Source organism: Spermophilus citellus (genome assembly GCF_964194105.1).
Source record: "Spermophilus citellus genome assembly, chromosome: 14".
Classification (NCBI taxonomy): domain Eukaryota; kingdom Metazoa; phylum Chordata; class Mammalia; order Rodentia; family Sciuridae; genus Spermophilus; species Spermophilus citellus.
In genome coordinates, this window is record NC_138194.1 from 2,324,347 (window position 1) to 2,343,725 (window position 19,379).

At 34.2% G+C, this 19,379-nt stretch overlaps 1 protein-coding gene across 2 annotated transcripts; it reads left to right on the forward strand.

The window, feature by feature from the left end:
* The first annotated feature begins 10,730 nt into the window (after window positions 1–10,730).
* LOC308633740 (periostin-like) lies at window positions 10,731–18,872 on the forward strand. Of its 2 annotated transcripts, XM_081266784.1 has the most exons (6): window positions 10,731–10,775; window positions 13,757–13,837; window positions 16,805–16,894; window positions 17,525–17,614; window positions 18,283–18,360; window positions 18,724–18,872. In XM_081266784.1, the coding sequence occupies exons 1-6, from the start codon at window positions 10,763–10,765 to the stop codon at window positions 18,810–18,812; spliced, it is 441 nt and encodes a 146-aa protein (XP_081122910.1). In that variant the 5' UTR covers window positions 10,731–10,762; the 3' UTR covers window positions 18,813–18,872. The 2 variants fall into 2 exon arrangements, with proteins under 2 accessions (XP_081122910.1, XP_081122911.1); XM_081266785.1 differs by lacking the exon at window positions 13,757–13,837 and having other exon boundaries at window positions 10,742–10,775.
* Window positions 18,873–19,379: the final 507 nt, after the last annotated feature.

The following is a 19,379-nucleotide window of genomic DNA, read 5'->3' on the forward strand; positions in this document are numbered from 1 at the left end:
TGTCATGCGTCATTCCTACTTGGCTATGGCTCTCAGCAGCAAGGAAAAAAATTCAAGTGAAATAGTAGGCCCTTTCAGAGAGAAGAGGGACAGTGTACCTCTCCTGTGAAGCTGAGATTTGATGTCGGATTCCAGAGTTTGTTTCGAGAAGCACCACTCCATAGAGCCTCTTCTCATAGCAATCCTGTGAGGCTCAATCAAGATGGTGAATATGTAGTGCTCAGCTCCATGCTTGGGCTATCGCAAAGGCTTGGTAAATGGATGGTATCTTTTGTACTAAGCCCCCAGTAACTGTTGGCTCCTTGGAAACTGACAGGCCCCAAGACGAGGGATGCCATGGAGTAAACAGGGAGGAATAGCCCTGTTTACAAAGTGGAGATGGAAACACAGGGAAAGGGGCCATTTCCAGAAGGCCAGGGCAGGATTCTGGCAAATGTAAGATTCCCTGAGGTCCAACATCCTGATGCAGGTACCCACAGATGATGGAGGCTGAGGGTGTAGAGTTGAAATTTAGTGACAGTGGTCCCATTACCACCAGGGCCAGCTCACTCTGAAGTTTCAGGAAGACCCCTAACATCATAAGTGGGGAGCAGGACAACCCAGGGGGAAAGATGTTCCTATTTCCAGAGCTGGGGCCCATTAGAAAAATTATGGACAGGCCTGGGCCACGGGAGATCTGATAATAAATCCTGAAGGGATGCTCTGACTCCCTTTCTCTGAGGAGGTGATCTGTGCCGCAGTCTGGCTGGGCACAAATAACTGAGCCGCCACAAAACCTGAGGCAGATTCCTGGAGCCGCCCTATCCCCCCCCCCCAGCAGGGTCCATATACAACTCAATGAATCCAGCTTCACAGCAATTATATACAGCTTAACTCAAATCATCATCCCAATGGTTCGCTGGCCTCACCTTTCAACCATTCCCTCTGGCAATATGCCAGGCGTCATTCTGATTAGGCTGTGACTCTCAACAGATCTGAAAACCGAGATGATGCCTTGTGAGGAGTCTGGATTTGGACTGTCATAGCCATCAGCCCCTATGGACCTTTCCAGCTCCTCCCTCAGCCTCTCTCACCCCTGACCTAGTTCACCTCCTTTGGCTTCTTTTAATTTCCCAGGCCTAGGATCTAAGCTTTGTTTATTATCCCCATTTTTTCTTGCTCTTCTCCCTCCCCCATAGACCTTTCTACTGCTTCACCATGATTTGCAATAGCAAATAATACATGTTTTATGAGATGCTGATTAGTTTTTGTATTGGTTACACATACAACATGTTAGCTCTTCTCTGTCTAAAGTAAAAAATTCTTCACTTCAAAACATTTCATTATGATAGATAACAGCATGCAGGGAATGGAAGCTTTGATATAAAGTATTCAGTTAATCTGTGAATCTAATAACATTCTCAGTACACATAAGGATGCATTAATAGATTAAAGAAAACTACACATTATTTGTATATTTGACACCAACATAAAAATATTTAGAGATAAATTGATGTCTTTTGTATCCCAGAATTTGGAAAGCATGGCTGTCAGATTATGAATAAACACAAATAAGAGACTATTATGCACTTCTATATCATGGTGTGAAATATTATACATTTTTCACCTAGTGGTTGTTATTTAACAACAATGTTTAGATTAATGGAAACGGCCACTTTTTTTCAGAAAAATGATTTCATGAAGAAATATTTAAATTGTTAGGCAAAATTTAGTAATTGAAAAGTTGCACTTTTGATATTTTTTCAACTAGTAAATTATAATGTAGAAAATTATTAATTAGAAAAATATATAATTCCTAGATATATTACTTTTCCACTTCCTTTGTAATAATGATGCCCATATGTTTTGACATTGACACATTTTTATAAGAGTTTATATTCTGTGATTTTTCTTCCCAAAATAAATATCAATTTACAATCAGGTGCAGTGGTGCATTCCTAAAATCCCAGCCACTCAGGAGGCAGAGGCAGAAGTATGACAAGTTCAAGGCTAGCTTCAGCAACTTAGCAACCCTGTCTCAAAGTTAAAAAAAAAAAGGACTGGTAATGTAGTTCAGTGGTAAACTGCCCTAGTACAAAATAATTTTTTAAAAACAATGGATTTACAAATAATTCATTAATAATCATTCATATGACTAATGGATTTCTAACTGTCAGAAAAACTTTGGCCACTATAAGGGTTTAGCTTTGTACAATGACCACCAAAAATGTATGCAGCCTTTGCAGCCACGAAGCTCATTGTCTGAACTGCTTAGAACCACATTAATAATCTTTTGATGCAATAGGCCATAGAGTCTCGACTTGGTAATTGAATTGCTTGCTTTGCACATTTAGTCAACTCAAATAATGACTATATAGGATCCACATTAATAGTATTATAAGTTATCCATTTCAGGAGAAACATAAATGTTTTCCACATAAAATAATGATTTTTCTCAATGAATTTATTTATAGATGACACTCTGAGCATGGATCAGCGCCTTCTTAAATTAATTCTGCAGAATCACATCTTGAAAGTACAAGTTGGCCTTAATGAGCTTTACAATGGACAGATACTTGAGACCATTGGATGCAAACAACTCAGAGTCTTTGTGTATCGCACAGTAAGTGAATCAGAACAAGATCAAAATCTACATTGGCCTAAACATCAAATGACTTGCATGTGGTCAAAAGGACGTAGTTATAACAAATGTTTCCCAGAATTTTATGAAATCAATTTTAATAGTAAATATTCATAGGAAAATCAGGAAATGGGATCTGGGTAGCATGGGTAAAAAAATTGTAATGAAAATATACCAAAAGACCTATGTATTAATAACTCTGATAATTTCCATTTGTTTCATTAAATAAATGACTTTATGTTCTAAAAATCAAATTATTTTAAATACTAAGAAAGCACCAAAAGCCACCCTTAAATAATGTAGAGTACTTTATAATTTACAAGGATCTTTGAATATAGAATAAAAATATGGAATAATGTTTTATAGTAAACATCATTCAAGAATGAAATCTTTTTTTAACAATTGTCAAGATAAATTTTTATAGATACATAGAAATTTCTGGACTCTATAAAAAAGATTCTAATATGCATTTACCAACAGGAAAATTTCTAGAAATAATTCTTATCAAAATTACAGTGCAACCCGTGGAACTGTTCTCTTTCCAACCAGGGAATGTTTGCAGCTACAACAAAAAGGTCTCAAAGGAAATCAAGCATTACCTAGAACTGAGTTAGACACAGCAGCTGCTTACCTTAGATCCATAATTCTAAGGCACACTTTTTAAATTACACAGTAAACACACTTCACTTTGAATGACACATATACACAAATCACATTTATTCAAGAAACTATAAATGAATCAGTGATTTGACTTGTAATTCGTTGAATCTTATAGTCAAGAATATATAGTAAATACCTGTGAAGATAACAAGAGGCATTAAAGTCAAAAAACTGTATGGTTAATATTGACCTAAAGAGGGTCTAGGGAAATAGAACTTGGAAAGTAGGAGTGAAATTGTATGGAATTTTTGCAATTCACTGACAAAATTGTCTGCCTGATGTTTAGGATAATTTGACTAGTATAGAAAACTTTACAGCATTAGAAGTCATGAATTGAAAGACATTGAAAACAGAGGAGAGAAACTGTTTTCTCTGGCTTCATGGGTCAAGGGACCTCTCAGAAGAGCCAGTCCAAAAATGTAAGCACATAGCTATATCAAATGGAAAATTTCAAGCAATGGAAAGGACATTGTGTATCTTTCTTTGCTCTGTTAGTCTGTCTGCATTGAAAATTCATGCATGGTGAGAGGAAGCAAGCAAGGAAGAAATGGTGCCATTCACATATTCCGAGAGATCATCCAGCCTGCAGAGAAATCCCTCCATGAAAAACTAAAGCAAGATAAATGCTTTAGGTAAGCTTATTAGTTGTACCTCCAAAAAAGAATGAGAGCTACCAGCATATTTTTATTTGACAATCTCCAAAAGAAGTCAGTTTCCTGTATTTCTAAGAATATAATTTAGAATAACAAGTCCATATAAACATTTTCAAAATTAATGTTTTTCCACATTTATATTTGTACAATACAGTTGTACATATTGATGGGACTTGTTATATATTTGTACATGCACACAATTTAACAATATAATTTGGCCAATATTTTAAATGCTATTTAATGTGGTACACTATATGATTGATGAATTAAAAAAAAATCAAATATGCTGAACAACTCCTTGGAAATTTTCTTATGATTAAGTTTATTAAAAATAATAATATAGGGCTCAGTGGCAGAGCTCTTGCCTCACACCTCACATGTATAAAATTCTGTGTTCAATACCCAACAGTGCACGCGTGCACACACACACACACACACACACACACACATGAAAGTATACACTAGCAAATAGAATTTTATAGAATACTAAATGAAAAAAATTCTTCTATTTCATTATAAAACGTGATGTTGACAAGTTTTATAAGATAAAAACAGTTGAGGGAATTCAAAGTAATGCTGTACATTTTAATTATTTCTCTGTGATAAAGCTTTCTTCACAGCTAATGTTGTCTTTGAAACTTGAAAATGTAAGATGTTTCTCTTTCTTTCTACAATATAAATTAAATTCTAGTCTTTGTATTGTGGATGAACCTACCTAAAGCTAAGTCTAGCTTAACAAATATACTTGCTTCCTGCTTAGCATCTTCCTCAGCCTACTTGAAGCTGCAGACTTGAGAGATCTCCTGACACAACCTGGAGATTGGACCTTATTTGCTCCAACCAACGAAGCCTTCAAAGGAATGACTAATGAAGAAAAGGAAATTCTGATCAGTGAGTAGAAGTCGATGCCAGATATTTATCCTTTCATTTCTGGATCTCAGTTTTCTTCAAGCTTTTCTTCCTTACTACTTAAGAAGATGTCTCTTCTTTGGTATTCATGGCAAGCTCTAGTTTTCTCTAATTCAGCTTGGGAAGTACAGAGGATCATTCATTAATGTTCTTAAACTTCTTACTTTTGTGTTGCTATTAAAGGACACACAAATACATGGCAGAGAAGAAAATAGTTCTAATTTCAGGACTAATTTGATTTTGATTCCTCCATTCATTTGGGTAATATTTGGCGGAGTCAAAGAAGTCCCCCAATGAGCAGCTCCGTGGAGGAGCCAATCAGCTAGATGTTGCTGGGGCCGCTGTGAGCCAATCATCAGCTGGCAGTCTGAAGGGCAGGGAAACAGTCCAATGAACATCACCGCAGAGGAGCCAATCAGCTAGATGTTGCTGGGGCTGCTGTGAGCCAATCATCAGCCGGCAGTCTGAAGGGCAGGGAAACAGCCCAATGAACATCACCGCAGAGGAGCCAATCAGCTAGATGTTGCTGGGGCTGCTGTGAGCCAATCATCAGCTGGCAGCTAGTTGCTGGCAGCTGGAAGTTTGCTGGGGCCCCTTTGGCAGTGGCTCTCAACATCTCCCCCTCTCTGTTTAAACAACAAGCATGTGGCTTGGGGACCGTGCCTGCCTTAGGTTGTCCAATACTACATATGGTCCTTACCCGTCTTCGGATGAGCTGACCTCAGGGCGTCAGCCTCCTGTCTTAGGTTGGTACCATTGTAATTGGATCTTACCCGTCATTGACTAACCGTCCAGTATACAGCCACACCTGTGGAGAGGTCTTTGTCATGACAAGCAGAAGGGAGGAAGATACACCAAGGCAATTGACGGCTCTTGTTGGAAAAATTGTACAACCGATGACATCATCAGCAAAAATACCCCAACACTACCACAAGTCGCTGCACCAACAGATAGTTCACAATGCATACAAGTGAGTTCACAATGCATACAAGTGACACATAGTTTAGGCAAGTTCTGTAAGCAGTTCAGTGATGGCTATTGCCGAAACTGTAGATTAGTTTTATCTTTGTCTTCACTGGCACTGGGATGAAGATAGGAATTCTAGCAATAATGGCTAAAGAAAAAATTATGTAACATTCCAGAAGGCACTAAAAGAAAACAATTTTCTTATCAATTTATATTATCTTGAAGATAAAAGAAAACAATTTTCTTAACAATTGACATTATCTTGAAGAGAATTATTAAATATAATGAAAAGGAAAGGTGAAAGTAAACAAACAGATCTGTTAACCTTCTTTTTTGTTTACATATTAAAACAATTCTTAACAATTATTTACCCAATTTAAATTAAACCATTTAAATCACGTGAATAATAAAAAATATTTGGATCCATTTTTTCATGAGCGCTCATCATATATGATATATGGACATACGTACATTCAAACATATAACACAAAACACAAGTGTGCACACATAATATAATACATATAACACATAACATAATAGTAAAGGCCTTATAACTTTTTACAGGTGAAATCTCCATTGCAATGTTTAAAAACTCTATAGTCAAAAAAAAATTGAACTGATCAGCAAAACATTAACTTAGGTCTGTATGAGCTCAAAAAACAAAATAGAACTTCATGATATGGGAAAGGGCAATAATAAAATAGATATTGAAAAAAGCATCCTGGTTCTGTTGCAGATGTAAGGATAGCCAAATTGGAGTTTTGGATATCAGCTGTTATGGATTTCAGCCAAATCATCTTCTTTTTGGTCTGTAGAAATCGCTTTAGTTAATCTCTCTGGAATCCAAATCGGCTGCTGTTTTCCCTGTGGAAATACACAAATAGGCCCCCGACTCCAGACAATCACTGGGTCAGGACTTTATTTAATCTCTCCGGAATCCAAATCGGCTGCTGTTCTTCCTGTGGAAACACACAAACAGACCCCCGACTCCAGACAATTACTGGGTCAGGACCTTTCCATTGTCCTGTTAGAATATCTTTCCAAAGTACCTTGGGCTTATGTACATTTTTTGGACACATATGCCTTTCTGCAGCACTAAGTCCTGTTGATTCCAAATTTTAAAAGTTTAGAGTAAAAAGGGTTACTTTAAGTTTATCTTTGGGGAATATATACCCCTTCCCAATTCCGTCTTTTTGCTTTAATAAGTACATTTTAATAGTTTGATGAGCTCTTTCAACTATGCCTTGTCCCTGTGGATTGTATGGGATTCCTGTTATATGAGTAATGCCAAATGATGAGCAAAATTGTTTAAAAGAGGTAGAAGTATAACCAGGGGCATTATCTGTTTTTAACTGTTTTGGAATGCCCACAGTGGCAAAATTTTGTAAGCAATGAGCTATAACATCTTTAGTTTTTTCTCCGGCATGAAGGGAGCCCATCAAAAATCCAGAAGAAGTATCAACTGTAACATGCAAATATTTTAACTTTCCAAATTCTGGCAAGTGTGTGACGTCCATCTGCCAAATATGGTTAGGTATCAATCCTCTAGGATTGACTCCAAGATTAACTTGTGGTAAAAAGGTCACACAATTTTGACATTGTTTTATTATTTGTCTAGCTTGTTCCTTAGTTATTTTAAAACGCTTTTGTAAAGTATTAGCATTGACATGGAACCTTTTATGAAAATTTATAGCTTCTTCTAGTGTAGAGAAAATATGTATGTCATGTGTAGTTTTATCTGCTAAATCATTGCCCAAACTAAGGGCTCCAGGCAATCCTGTATGTGCCCTGATATGTCCTATAAAGAATGGATCTTTTCTGTCCCAGATTAAACTTTGTATAGTGGAAAACAAAGAGAAAACAGTAGAAGAAGGAGAAATCCTACCAGCATCTTCAAGGGATACTATAGCATTAACTATATATTGACTATCAGAAAATAAATTAAATACGGAATCTTTAAACATCACAAAAGCTTGTAATACTGCATTAAGCTCTACCTTTTGAGCTGATTGTTTGGGTACTAAAAATGTAAAAGTTTGATCAGGTGTAACTATTGATGCTGTACCATTATTTGACCCATCAGTGAATATATTTGGAGCATTCATGATAGGTGTTTTTCTTGTCATTTTTGGAAAAATTACAGGATGCAATGACCAAAAAGACAATAAAGGATTAGATGGTAAGTGGTTATCAAATGAAACATAAGATTTGCACATGATTATTGCCCAAGTATTTAACTCATTAGCTAATTCATCAATTTGATTCATAGTATATGGAGTAATAATTTTATTGGGAGAAATTCCAAATACTCCCTTTGCTGTTTTTATTCATTTCAGTATTAATTGTCCTACAGCCTCAGGCTACCTAGTAAGAATAGTGTTAGGAGAATAAGATAAATGTATCCTTAATAATGGACCTTCTTGCCAAAATACTCCTGTAGGAATATTTTTTGTTGGTAGTACAATAAATAATAAAGGCAAACTTATATCAATTCTATCCAAATGCATATTTTCCATATATGTTTCAATGATTTTTAATGCCTTTCTTGCTTCAGGCGTTAACATTCGGGGTGAATTTGGATCTGATGGACCTTTTAGGATATCAAATAAAGGTCCTAATTCTCCTGTTGGAATACCTAGATAAGGCCTTATCCAATTTATGTCTCCTAATAACTTTTGAAAGTCATTAAGTGATTTGAGTTGATCTACTCGTATTTGAATTTTTGGTGGACGGACCATGGTTGAGGATAATAGAACTCCTAAATAATTAATTGGAAAATTTAATTGTACTTTATCTATTGCTATCTCTAGATTATAATTTTTTAATAAATTTGTAAGTGTGGCATAACATTCTAGCAATGTGTTTTTAGCTTTGTGTGCTAATAATACATCATCCATATAGTGAAATATTTGTAGTTCAGGATTTTGATTTCTAAGTGGCTGGATTACTTTGTTAACATAAATTTGACACATAGTTGGGCTGTTAGCCATCCCTTGAGGGAGTACTTTCCATTCATATCTCTGATCAGGACCTTCATGATTCAGTGCAGGGATAGTAAATGCAAAACGTGAACTATCCTCAGGATGAATTGGAATTGAAAAAAAAACAATCTTTAATATCTATAACTAAAACATACCAAGTTTTTGGCAAAGCAGACAATTGAGGAATCCCCGATTGAGCAGGTCCCATAATGACCATTTCATTATTAATGGCTCTTAAGTCTTGCAATAATCTCCATTTACCAGATTTCTTTTTGATGACAAAAATGGGAGTATTATGGGGAGATACAGAAGGTTGTATATGTCCTTCCGCTAATTGTTGTTTGACCAGATCATGGGCTACTTGTATATTTTCTTTAGTCAAGGGCCACTGAGGAACTCATACTGGTCTTTCTGATTTCCATGTAATTTTTATTGTCTCAGTGGCCCTTTGTGAAAATCCAACCCATGTCTGTCTGTTCCTTGATCTATTTGTATTGGTGCTGCTATACCTTGTTCTTGTTTTTCTAATCTTTTTCCTTTCCTAAAACCTTGTCTAGCCATAATAGTGGGTGCATTTTGATTGATGTTATTTGTTAATGTCAAACCTAATTGATCTAAGACATCTCATCCCCATAAATTTACGGGAAGATGATCCAATACATATGGCTGTATAGTTCCTTCACATCCTTCAGGATCCTTCCAATCTAATACCATTGCGCTTCTATCGGGATTAGTCGCCACTCCTAGGCCTCGAAGCGTTTGAGTGGCTTGTTGTAATGGCCAATGTTTTGGCCATTCTTGACGAGAGATGATGCTAAGGTCTGCACCTGTATCCAGTAGCCCATTAAATTCATGTCCTTGAATATTTAGTTTTAGCATGGGGCGAGAATCTAAATTTAAAGAAAGCATAGCCCAATCTACACCTGTGGAGCCTAATCCCTTGGAACCTCTTTCTACAGCATGACTGAAAAATTTATCATGTAGGCTTGGTATTATTAGTAACTGTGCTATTCTATCTCCTGGTGAAATTACTGATATACCCTTTGGAGAACTGGCTATAATTTTTATTTCACCTTCATAATCAGGATCAATTACCCCAGGACTTATCAAAAGTCCTTTTAGAGTAGAAGAGCTGCATCCCAATAATAAGCCTACTGTTCCTTTGGGAAGAGGTCCCTTTACCCCTGTGGGAATGATTTGAACTCCCATCTCTGGAGTTAGTACTGATCTGGTGGAGGCGCAGATGTCCAACCCTGCGCTCCCTCTGGTTTCTCTGATGAGGGATCTGATGGACAATGTGTCCTGGGCACTACCCTGATGGGGTTGCTGGGTTCCTCCAGTGCTCCGTATATTTGTGGTTTGGGGCCCCGGAGCATTGGGGCCCCCTGTCCGTTTTTTGGCAATGGAGCCCAATGCCTTTGTCCACGATATTGTGGATAAACACCTTGTCCTTGTTCGTTTTTTGATAATGGAGTACCCTCTATGGTGGTTTGAGAACGGCATTCATTAGCCCAATGTCTCCCTCTACGGCATCGTGGGCAAATAAATGATATGTTTATATATCAAATATTCTTGCTACTAAATATAATGAAAAAATAAAGAAATTACTTATAAAACATTGTCAGCAATCACAGATCAAAGGCAAAAGAGTATTTTGCCCCTTTGTTTTTCTGGGCTTAAAGTAGCAGAAAGCATCTAATAATATTTAATAAACATATTTAACTTTGGACTAATTATTCTATAATTTTAAAACTCTGAGTGACAAACCCAATTATTTTTTATGTCTCTGACATGACAACAAGGAACTATGAAAGGATTTCCTTTCTATTAAGTGTAGGGACAGCTTCACTATTTTTCTTGAGCAAGAATTAAAGTGGTACAATGTTTTTTTAATGCAACTACCATATTTTATGTTACTGAATATAATCATTTATTTTCAGTTTGTTTGTGGCAGCACCTTCAAAGAAATCCCCATGACTGTCTATAGTAAGTATGTGATGAGTATTGACTGCATATAAGTTCCAAGATGAAAAAAATTGTCTCTTTGTATTTATAAAGACTATTGATAATCTGGTATTTTGAATTCTAAACAATGACAACTCTCATTCTACTTGAAACAGGGCTTGAAGTGTGGGAGAGGCCTCTCAGGCTTACCTTTTTAATGTCAATGAAGCACTTTCCCATTTATGGGGAAAACAGGAATAATAGGAGATGAGAAAGACTGTAAAATAAAATACTAGCATGGCAGAGACTGAATTCCTTAAAAAGAAAGAGGAAGGAAGGAAGGAAGGAAGGGAGGGAGGGAGGGAGGGAGGGAGGAAGGAAGGAAGGAAGGAGGAAAGAAGGAAGGAGGAAAGAAGGAAAGAAATTCAGAAGAAAAAGATAGCCAGTAAGAGCTCTGGTGCTATTTGAAAATTCAGCTGTGTGGACAGAGAAACAGGATTGCTAAAGGACATGCTCATTCCACCCTTCAGCCCTGAGTTACCTACAGACAGAGTGGAAGCATGCCAAGGAATCCTAAAGCTCATGAGATGATGGTTCAAAATCTCTCCCCATCCAAAACTGGGCAAAGGTACACAAAATCTGAATCTCATGTTTCGAGATTCCAGGTTCATTTATCCCTGACACTACCAGATTATCAAAATTAAGCCTCTACTACTTAAAAATGGCAAAGGATATTTCAGTTTCATAAATGATGCCCATTGAATATTTACTTCTTGTAACTTTTTCTTCCTTTGTCTTTTTTCTTTCTTTCCTTATAGCTTTCAAAGCAGAGACTGTTTTTCATTTTGTTTTGGCTCTACCACTGAATACTCAAAAGTATAAACACAGTTAAAACTTTATTTCAATTCCCACATTTATTCTGGCTAGAACATCTGTTTCATATCATGAACATCCATTTATTTAAATAAGTACTTTTCTCTTCAGATGTACAGTAATGTAATCACAAAGCCAAAGTAAGGAGCAAAGCAAAATGTCTGCTGCTCTTACTGGTTTAAATTCTGTGATGATAACATGCAATCCCAGCATCAGACCAGCTCAGCACTGTCTTAAGGATTTAATTAGCACAGTCATCATTCAGCATGGTAGAAATTCCATACTGGAAGTATACAATTTTATTAAAAACATATTTTATAACAAACAAGAATCCTTATGAGCTCTATTCATCAGACATGTTTTCTTTCTCCACCAAAGACATGTACCTGTATGATGGTCCTGTATCTTTTCTACTTTGTCCATGTCTGTTCCACCACTTTCCATATGTCAGGGCAATATTTTGTTTATAATGAACCAAAATTACTAGCTACTGCACTGTGTTCTCACTCATAGTGTATAAACCACATATTACAAAATTAAACAAGTTTAATGACTCTTGACAGTCTACTTAGAAGGCTTGAAAAAACTGAGATTTACCTTTCAATATTGGATTTTTGCTCTTTCCAGGATAAGTATCTGGTTATTAAGAAGCATTTTCAAATAGAAGTAAAACTAATTAAACCAAAGATCTTACTTTTATGTTCATCTGTTGACTTGTCTCTGAAATTTCTTTAATCTCCTTCCTGTTTACTATTCTTGCCCCCAAAATATAGTACATTTTTAATTGTATGGGGGAAATGTTATTTGTTATAAGTTGTCAAATATAGAACATTTGAAGTGGAGAAGACAAAAATCAGTAAATCCTTAGCCAAATCTGTCAAAACTATTTAAGTCTTAAGAAAGCAAAATTGAAACAAAAATATGAACAAAATCTTCAAACTAAACCTCAAACTCCCTACTATGATATTAAAGATTTAAGGTAAAAGTAATTAATCCACTTTGATAGTAGCAGCAGAAATCTGTGCATATTTGGCCTTCATGGAAAGGTTCCTCTATAGCAGGACAAATTGTGGAATCAGTAATTGAGCACAAATTTGATATACCTTAGAGCTTATAATTTGGTATGTCAAGACAGAATATGATTAAACATACATTGTTCCTATTGAGGCAGCTTACATTGATATAAATGTTGACACAAAAAAACATTTCAGAAATAGCAGATGAGATTGTAATAGAAACTCAAATTTTGCTAACATCTCCACTCTAATATGTCAACACCATGTTATGATTGTTACCGTTAGAACAGTCCATTACCCTATGCAATCATCTTTTAAGCCTTCTAAGTAAAAATGAAAAAGGCCAATAGCTCTGGTTGTATAACTCCAGAGACACATTTCCAGTTAACTTGAATAGCCAAAGTCAACCAAATTGTTGACTGAGATTTTAAATTAACTTTATACATTCTTATCTCACTTGGGTAGATAATATATTTAAAATGTATACCTTTAAATTAAAAAAAAATAATGGTTATGATGAAATAAAAAATTAAAGGCATTTTCTCCTCTGATTTCATGCTGACCATATCATATTTGTTGCATAGACCTCTGTCTGGCTGGCTGAAATGTGTTCTTATCTTAAATATTCTAAACTATTTTTTTTTTGTATTTTTCTTTAAATGTTGCTGTTATCAAATGCATGAAAAACACTTTAAGATATTTCTCCTCTCAATTTTTCTTCTGTTTATTGAGAAAAAAATCCAACAATGCAATTTAAGGTATTATGAGTTGCATGAAATTAATTATGTTTATTTGTCTTCTGTTGCTATGCAGCCAATATTTTCAAGAAGTACAAAAGAAGGTAAAGAGCATTAGTGGTGCAGTTCAAAATTATAGATTTCTAGATAGAGTTCCTCATTTAGTGAGCATTTATGTCACTGGAACACATCCAAGTCACTGGACTTCAGAGTTCAACATCTGGACATGAGAAGATATTAATTATGAACCATGAATATTACCTGTATCTGACTGCCTGAACACATTACCATATCTAATTATTACCATATAAACTTATTACCCCAAAAGGAAAAGAACAACTTCATTCAGGTTGTTTTTATGTAAACATCATTCATATTCCACTTTCTATACTTTCAGCAACTAAAATTATAACCAAAGTTGTGGAACCAAAAATTAAAGTGATTCAAGGCAGTCTTCAGCCTATTATCAAAACTGAAGGTAAAAATAAATGCTATATGTGGTTCCTTTTATTTCAAAAAATCATAATATACTGATTTCTATGAATGTATCTACATTCTTTTTTGAAACTAACATGCTAAATATTTCTATACCAATGGCTTGCTCATGTAATTGCAGAATGTGGAGTGCAAATTATTTAGCAAAGTAGATGGTGCATTCCTAAAACTTTCAGTACATTTGCTTGTATTTGATTTAGTTTTAATTTAATTGGTGTTGCATTAGCACGAGTACCCAGAAACTTACTATAAACAAATAAATCTTGAGACTTCTAATCTGTAGGTAGACTCTTTCAGAGATGAACTCTTTTTGAAGTTCTTTCTCCAGTCTCTCCACATGATCTTTTTTGTACCATTACAGGAAGCTTGTCCAAAAACTTACAGTAATTTCATTCAGCAACCTGAACATAAAGGTGTGCATTAATGAAAGCTTTTAAAGTTACAACTAGGCAGGTAGTACATCACACCTGAAACGGATGAGTAGCATATTGACACAGTCAAATCTTAGAATCCTAAATTCCAGTCTTGAACTTAAAAATATAGATAGATAGATAGATAGATAGATAGATAGATAGATAGATAGATTCTATTCTTATGTTTTAGGCTTTAAAAAAACCAGTCACTTTTCTTTTTATCCTTACTGTCTATATAAGTGAACTTCAACATCTTAGAGATTACCTTCATTTAATATATTTTACTTATCTCCAAGGATCAAACTTAAAGAATTTATTCCCCCGCTTTTACATCTTAATATGGTTATTTGTCACAAAGAATAGACCTGCCTATCTTCTTTTCTGTAAGAAAGATACAGTCTTCAATAAAGGAACCAATTATATCTAATTGAGTATCAGGAAAATTTTTATTTTAGTTATCTTTGATTTTGGTATTTATTTTCATTCTGTGGATTGAGATGGTGACTTTGAAAATACATTTGCCTGTTCCTTTCAAAGTGACCCATGACTGAAAACATAGCCATTGAGAAGATATGTAAAGACTTGATTTCTCAGCCGAATAGTAGTCTAAATTAGTATTCATTCTTGAGTCCCAAAGTTAACTTATGCTCTGAAATCTGTGCTGATATTTTTCTTTTAAATATTATGCTTATTGTTGTTTTATTGTTTTTGTATGTTGATGAAGATTTAAAGTCTTAACAAGAAATTAAGTCACAGGAATTTTGTGGAAAAATATTTCTTGATCATTTAAATGGAAGATGACCAAATGATGCTAGATAATACCACTGTTTTTAAAAATTAGAATCCCTAAACTTTTTTTAGAACTTTACATACAGATTCTGTAACTGAAATGGATCACATGTGCCATTCTTCTTATTTCAAGGATTCCTTTGTGTTCTTTCAGGCTTCTTCATTCAACCCATTTACCCTCCCATTCTTTGTTCTCTGTATTCTATCCCATTATTCTTTCTGCAGCTAGAGATAGAGAGGCATGTCAATTCTACCAGGGTTCTTCCTTTAAAGAGGATATGGATGAAAGAGGGTCATGTAACCTATTCATTAATAACTCTTCAATTCAAAGATTTGGAAGTTGTACTTCTTACATAGCACAATGAAGGGAACATTCATCTTAGCTGCCATTTCTAATTGTCCAGTTTCTAAGAGTGCTAGTGTCATCTGTTTCCTATCTTTTATTGATTCACTGATGAATTTTGAGTTCTTATTAAATACATTAGACTCAGGACAAAATTTCAAGATTTTTTTTAAAGTAACAAGCCAAATTTTAGAATTAAGAATAAGTCAACTGAAATTCAATTTGACAGACAGTTATTAAATATCCAGTGTACTGGGTATTCTCCTAGATGCTATGAATAACTTAAAAAAATTTTTTGGTCAAATTTCTGCCATCATGGAGCTTAACAATAGAGGATATTCCTGAAATTTCACTTTGGCTTTTCTAAAAAAAATTAATTTATATATTTTATTAACTCATTTGTTTTTCTTAAACTTCTTAGGCATATTTTCTTTTTGAAGTTATTACACCTCAAAAATCTGATCTTATGTGTTAAATTCAATATTCATTGCCCTCACAGATAAAATATCATGGCTTGAATATTTACTTTTGAAAGACCTATACTTCTGTTTTCATTATTTTAGATTATTCTGTTTAATTCTGGGTTTTGACATACATTGACAATTTCCAGACAAGCAAATCCACTCAAAGATATGCAAATATAGCCTCATCTGACTATTGAAGGGTGTTACAGTATGAGTTAAATGTACTGAACTTGAGTTTCTCATGCCTCTTAAATAATCTTGATTAACTAATATAGTAATAAGCTTTCTAACATTCAAAATGATTTTCTCTGGGAGCAAAATCATTTTGCAAGTCAAATGCAACACTTTAACTTTTGCATTTGAAGGACTATTTAATTATTAATTATTAATTAGTTAATTTTTTATTAGTCTAATATACAAATTGAGTACTCAAATCCATTTTCCCATAAAGCCTGAAACTCACCACTTTAAAAGTAAGTATAGGCAATTTTCTTATGCTCAGTCCTATGCTCAAAAGATCAAAAAATTAAGGTCTTCAGTGATTATAGACTTAAATAAAATATTTTAGTAAGTAAAGATAATGTCAGTATGGTAATGTCAGATCTAAACTAGGCATCATTACAGAGATTCAAATTTTTACATTCTGTATGATTCACAAAGTATAGACACATATATACAGCTATAATTGAATCAGATTTATACATCACTTTAAATACTAAAGCAGATGAAAGTAATTGTAGTAGCACACCCGTAGAATGTGCCATCTGTTTTCATAAATATTGTCTGATCTGAAGACAATGGGAAATGTTTAGAACTGATTTCACAAAGCCTGAAACACTTTGATGTCTGAGTAACACCAAATGTTGGAATACTTTTCCTGTTCTGGGAAATCTAAAGGACTGTTTTAACATAATAATTTGTCTCCTAAAATGATGTCTCAGGACCTGCAATGACAAAGATCCATGTTGAAGGTGAACCTGAATTCAGAGTGCTTAAAGAAGGTGAAACCATAACTGAAGTCATCCATGGAGGTGTGTTGCTATGTGTTTTTCCTAGTGTGTGGGTAGCATCCTTGTGTTTATTTGGAAATAGTGTTGGTTTAGAAATGTTGAACCCATAAAGTTTTCTTTTTAGTGTTTATTTTATATAAATTGGGGGAACCATTTTCAAAGCTACAATTTAGTCAACAGTTTACCTTTGAGTGGATCCTATTGAAATTAATTCAACTATTAAGTCACTAGGCCCACTGAAAACTACTATTACTTCTGCATTTGTAAGTGATGATTATGAAATGTAATGCGATCTAATGACTACAATAGTGTCAATTCAAAAAGACATGTTGAACTTAGAAATGGAAGAAAATGGTCATTGTTTAAGACTCTGCTAATAAACCATTACTAGGATTTATCATAGGGTTACCATTTCCGTGATGGCAAGGTTGCCTGCCAGTTGGTCCTCCGCCTAATCCAAGACTCAGGACAATTATTGCCTTTTAGACTTACATTGATTTTAATTTACTATTGAGATGCTCTAACAATGACTAGGATTAAAACTTAAATGGTAATTTTTAGAGAAATACATTACATTATTAAAATGTCAACCTTATGAAAGTATAGACACCATATAAAGATAAATGAAATGTATTTTCCCTCTATGTTCAGAGCCAGTTATTAAAACGTACACCAAAATAATTGATGGAGTGCCTGTGGAAATAACTGAAAAACAGACCCGTGAAGAAAGAATAATTACAGGTAATTTTAAATTGCATACATAGAACTATGCTGGTATTATAAAGATCAAAATGATAGTTTATCCTAAAATCTCCACAAGAATCATTATAAAAACAAAGTGACTAAGTCAACTTTCCTGATAACTACTGAAGTACTTCATTTCACTTTTAGGAAAAATAACATTATTCTAAATGTATGATACATGTATTACTCTGAATTGGTAATTTGTGGACAAGTGTATAAGATGTGCTATGATGTGCATTGCACATATGTTATATAGCATATTATCTTTGATTTTCTGTTTGTTAACGAGGTATCGAATATTAGAATCAAAAACTTTCCTCTTTGAGTTTACATTAATCTTAATATCTATACATCTAATACCAAAATCTATGCAATTTTATATAAAAATTTGATTGATAACGTTAGTAAACCTTTGTATCAGCCTCCCACTTATGAATTAACCTAAAATTCTAAATTCAGATATTCTATTAGTATTTATTCATACAAATAAGCAGCAAGTAAGGATTATCTGTTGTTTTTGTAAATAAGGTTTATTTATATAATGTTTATGTCTTTTTCACACTTTAATGACAGAACAGAACAATTACAACACAGACCATATGGCCCACAAACTCTTAAGTTCTTTACAGAAGTTTTTCTACCCTGTTTTATTGTCTTTCCTTTAGGTCCTGAAATAAAATACACTAGGATTTCTACTGGAGGTGGAGAAACAGTGGGAGCTCTGAATAAATTGTTGCAAGAAGGTCAGTTATAGCTAAAAAATAAGGATGTTGTGCTCAGCTGTTTGTTCCACATCTAAAATAGTCTTTAAGGCCTTGTACATGTTTTCAACTCTTCCTCATTCTGTTGTTCAACTTCCATACCAACATAAGGAAAACGTCCAGAAATATGAAAGGAAGCATAAATAGTAATCATATTGATTGTTACCTATTGTTTAACAGCTTTATAAGATAATTTGCATACCAAAAATTAGCACTAAAAACTGAGAAGGAACCAGGTGTTGGTCTGGAATTCTTTATTGAGTTGATGCCAGTATTTATCATAGCAAACCTTCTATTTTTTTCATTATATAAACCAATTTCTGCTATAAACATGTATCCTCTCAGAGGTCACCAAGGTCACCAAATTCATTGAAGGTGGTGATGATCATTTATTTGAAGATGAAGAAATTAAAAGACTGCTTCAGGGAGGTTAGTAAAAGGACGACAACTAACCCCTGTAACAGGTTCTGGTTTGAGTTCTTTAGCTTTTTAAAGACTGAGCATGCTGGATTTTCTTTTAATTAGGTAAAAGAGACAACATCAACTGTTGTCCAACAAATCAAGTGTTTTGTTGAAGTAATCATTGTAAAGAAATAATTACAGTTTATACAGTCTTTAAAAAGTTCTGTGGTATTAAGCTTGGGGAGCAATGAATATTTTTTTTTTTACTTTAATGCAGATAATTGTGAGGATATTCTGAGTGTGCAAAAGAGGAAGAGTTATTAAATTCTAGCTCTTACTCCAAAATTTGACTTTTATATTTTCAAAAAATGTATTCACTGTCCCCATAACATAAAATAAATAAAAGGCATGTTATATATTAATTTTTAAATGCATAGATATAGCAAAAAAATGAGCTCATTTAGCAACTATCTTTTCCAAAACTACATTTTTGTGAATGAATATCTGCTTCTTCTAACATTTGAATGATAATCTTTACCTTGGAAATGTGAATTATTTTGCCTGTGAAATTAATCCTTAGAGTATGGAATGTTTTCCAT

What these genes read in the sequence shown, in the direction of transcription:
- LOC308633740 (XM_081266784.1), top strand. An exon ending in AACTGAAGTCATCCATGGAG is followed by an intron (nt 16,895 to 17,524) that starts GTGTGTTGCTAT and finishes CTCTATGTTCAG; the next exon opens with AGCCAGTTATTAAAACGTAC. An exon ending in GAATAAATTGTTGCAAGAAG is followed by an intron (nt 18,361 to 18,723) that starts GTCAGTTATAGC and finishes GTATCCTCTCAG; the next exon opens with AGGTCACCAAGGTCACCAAA.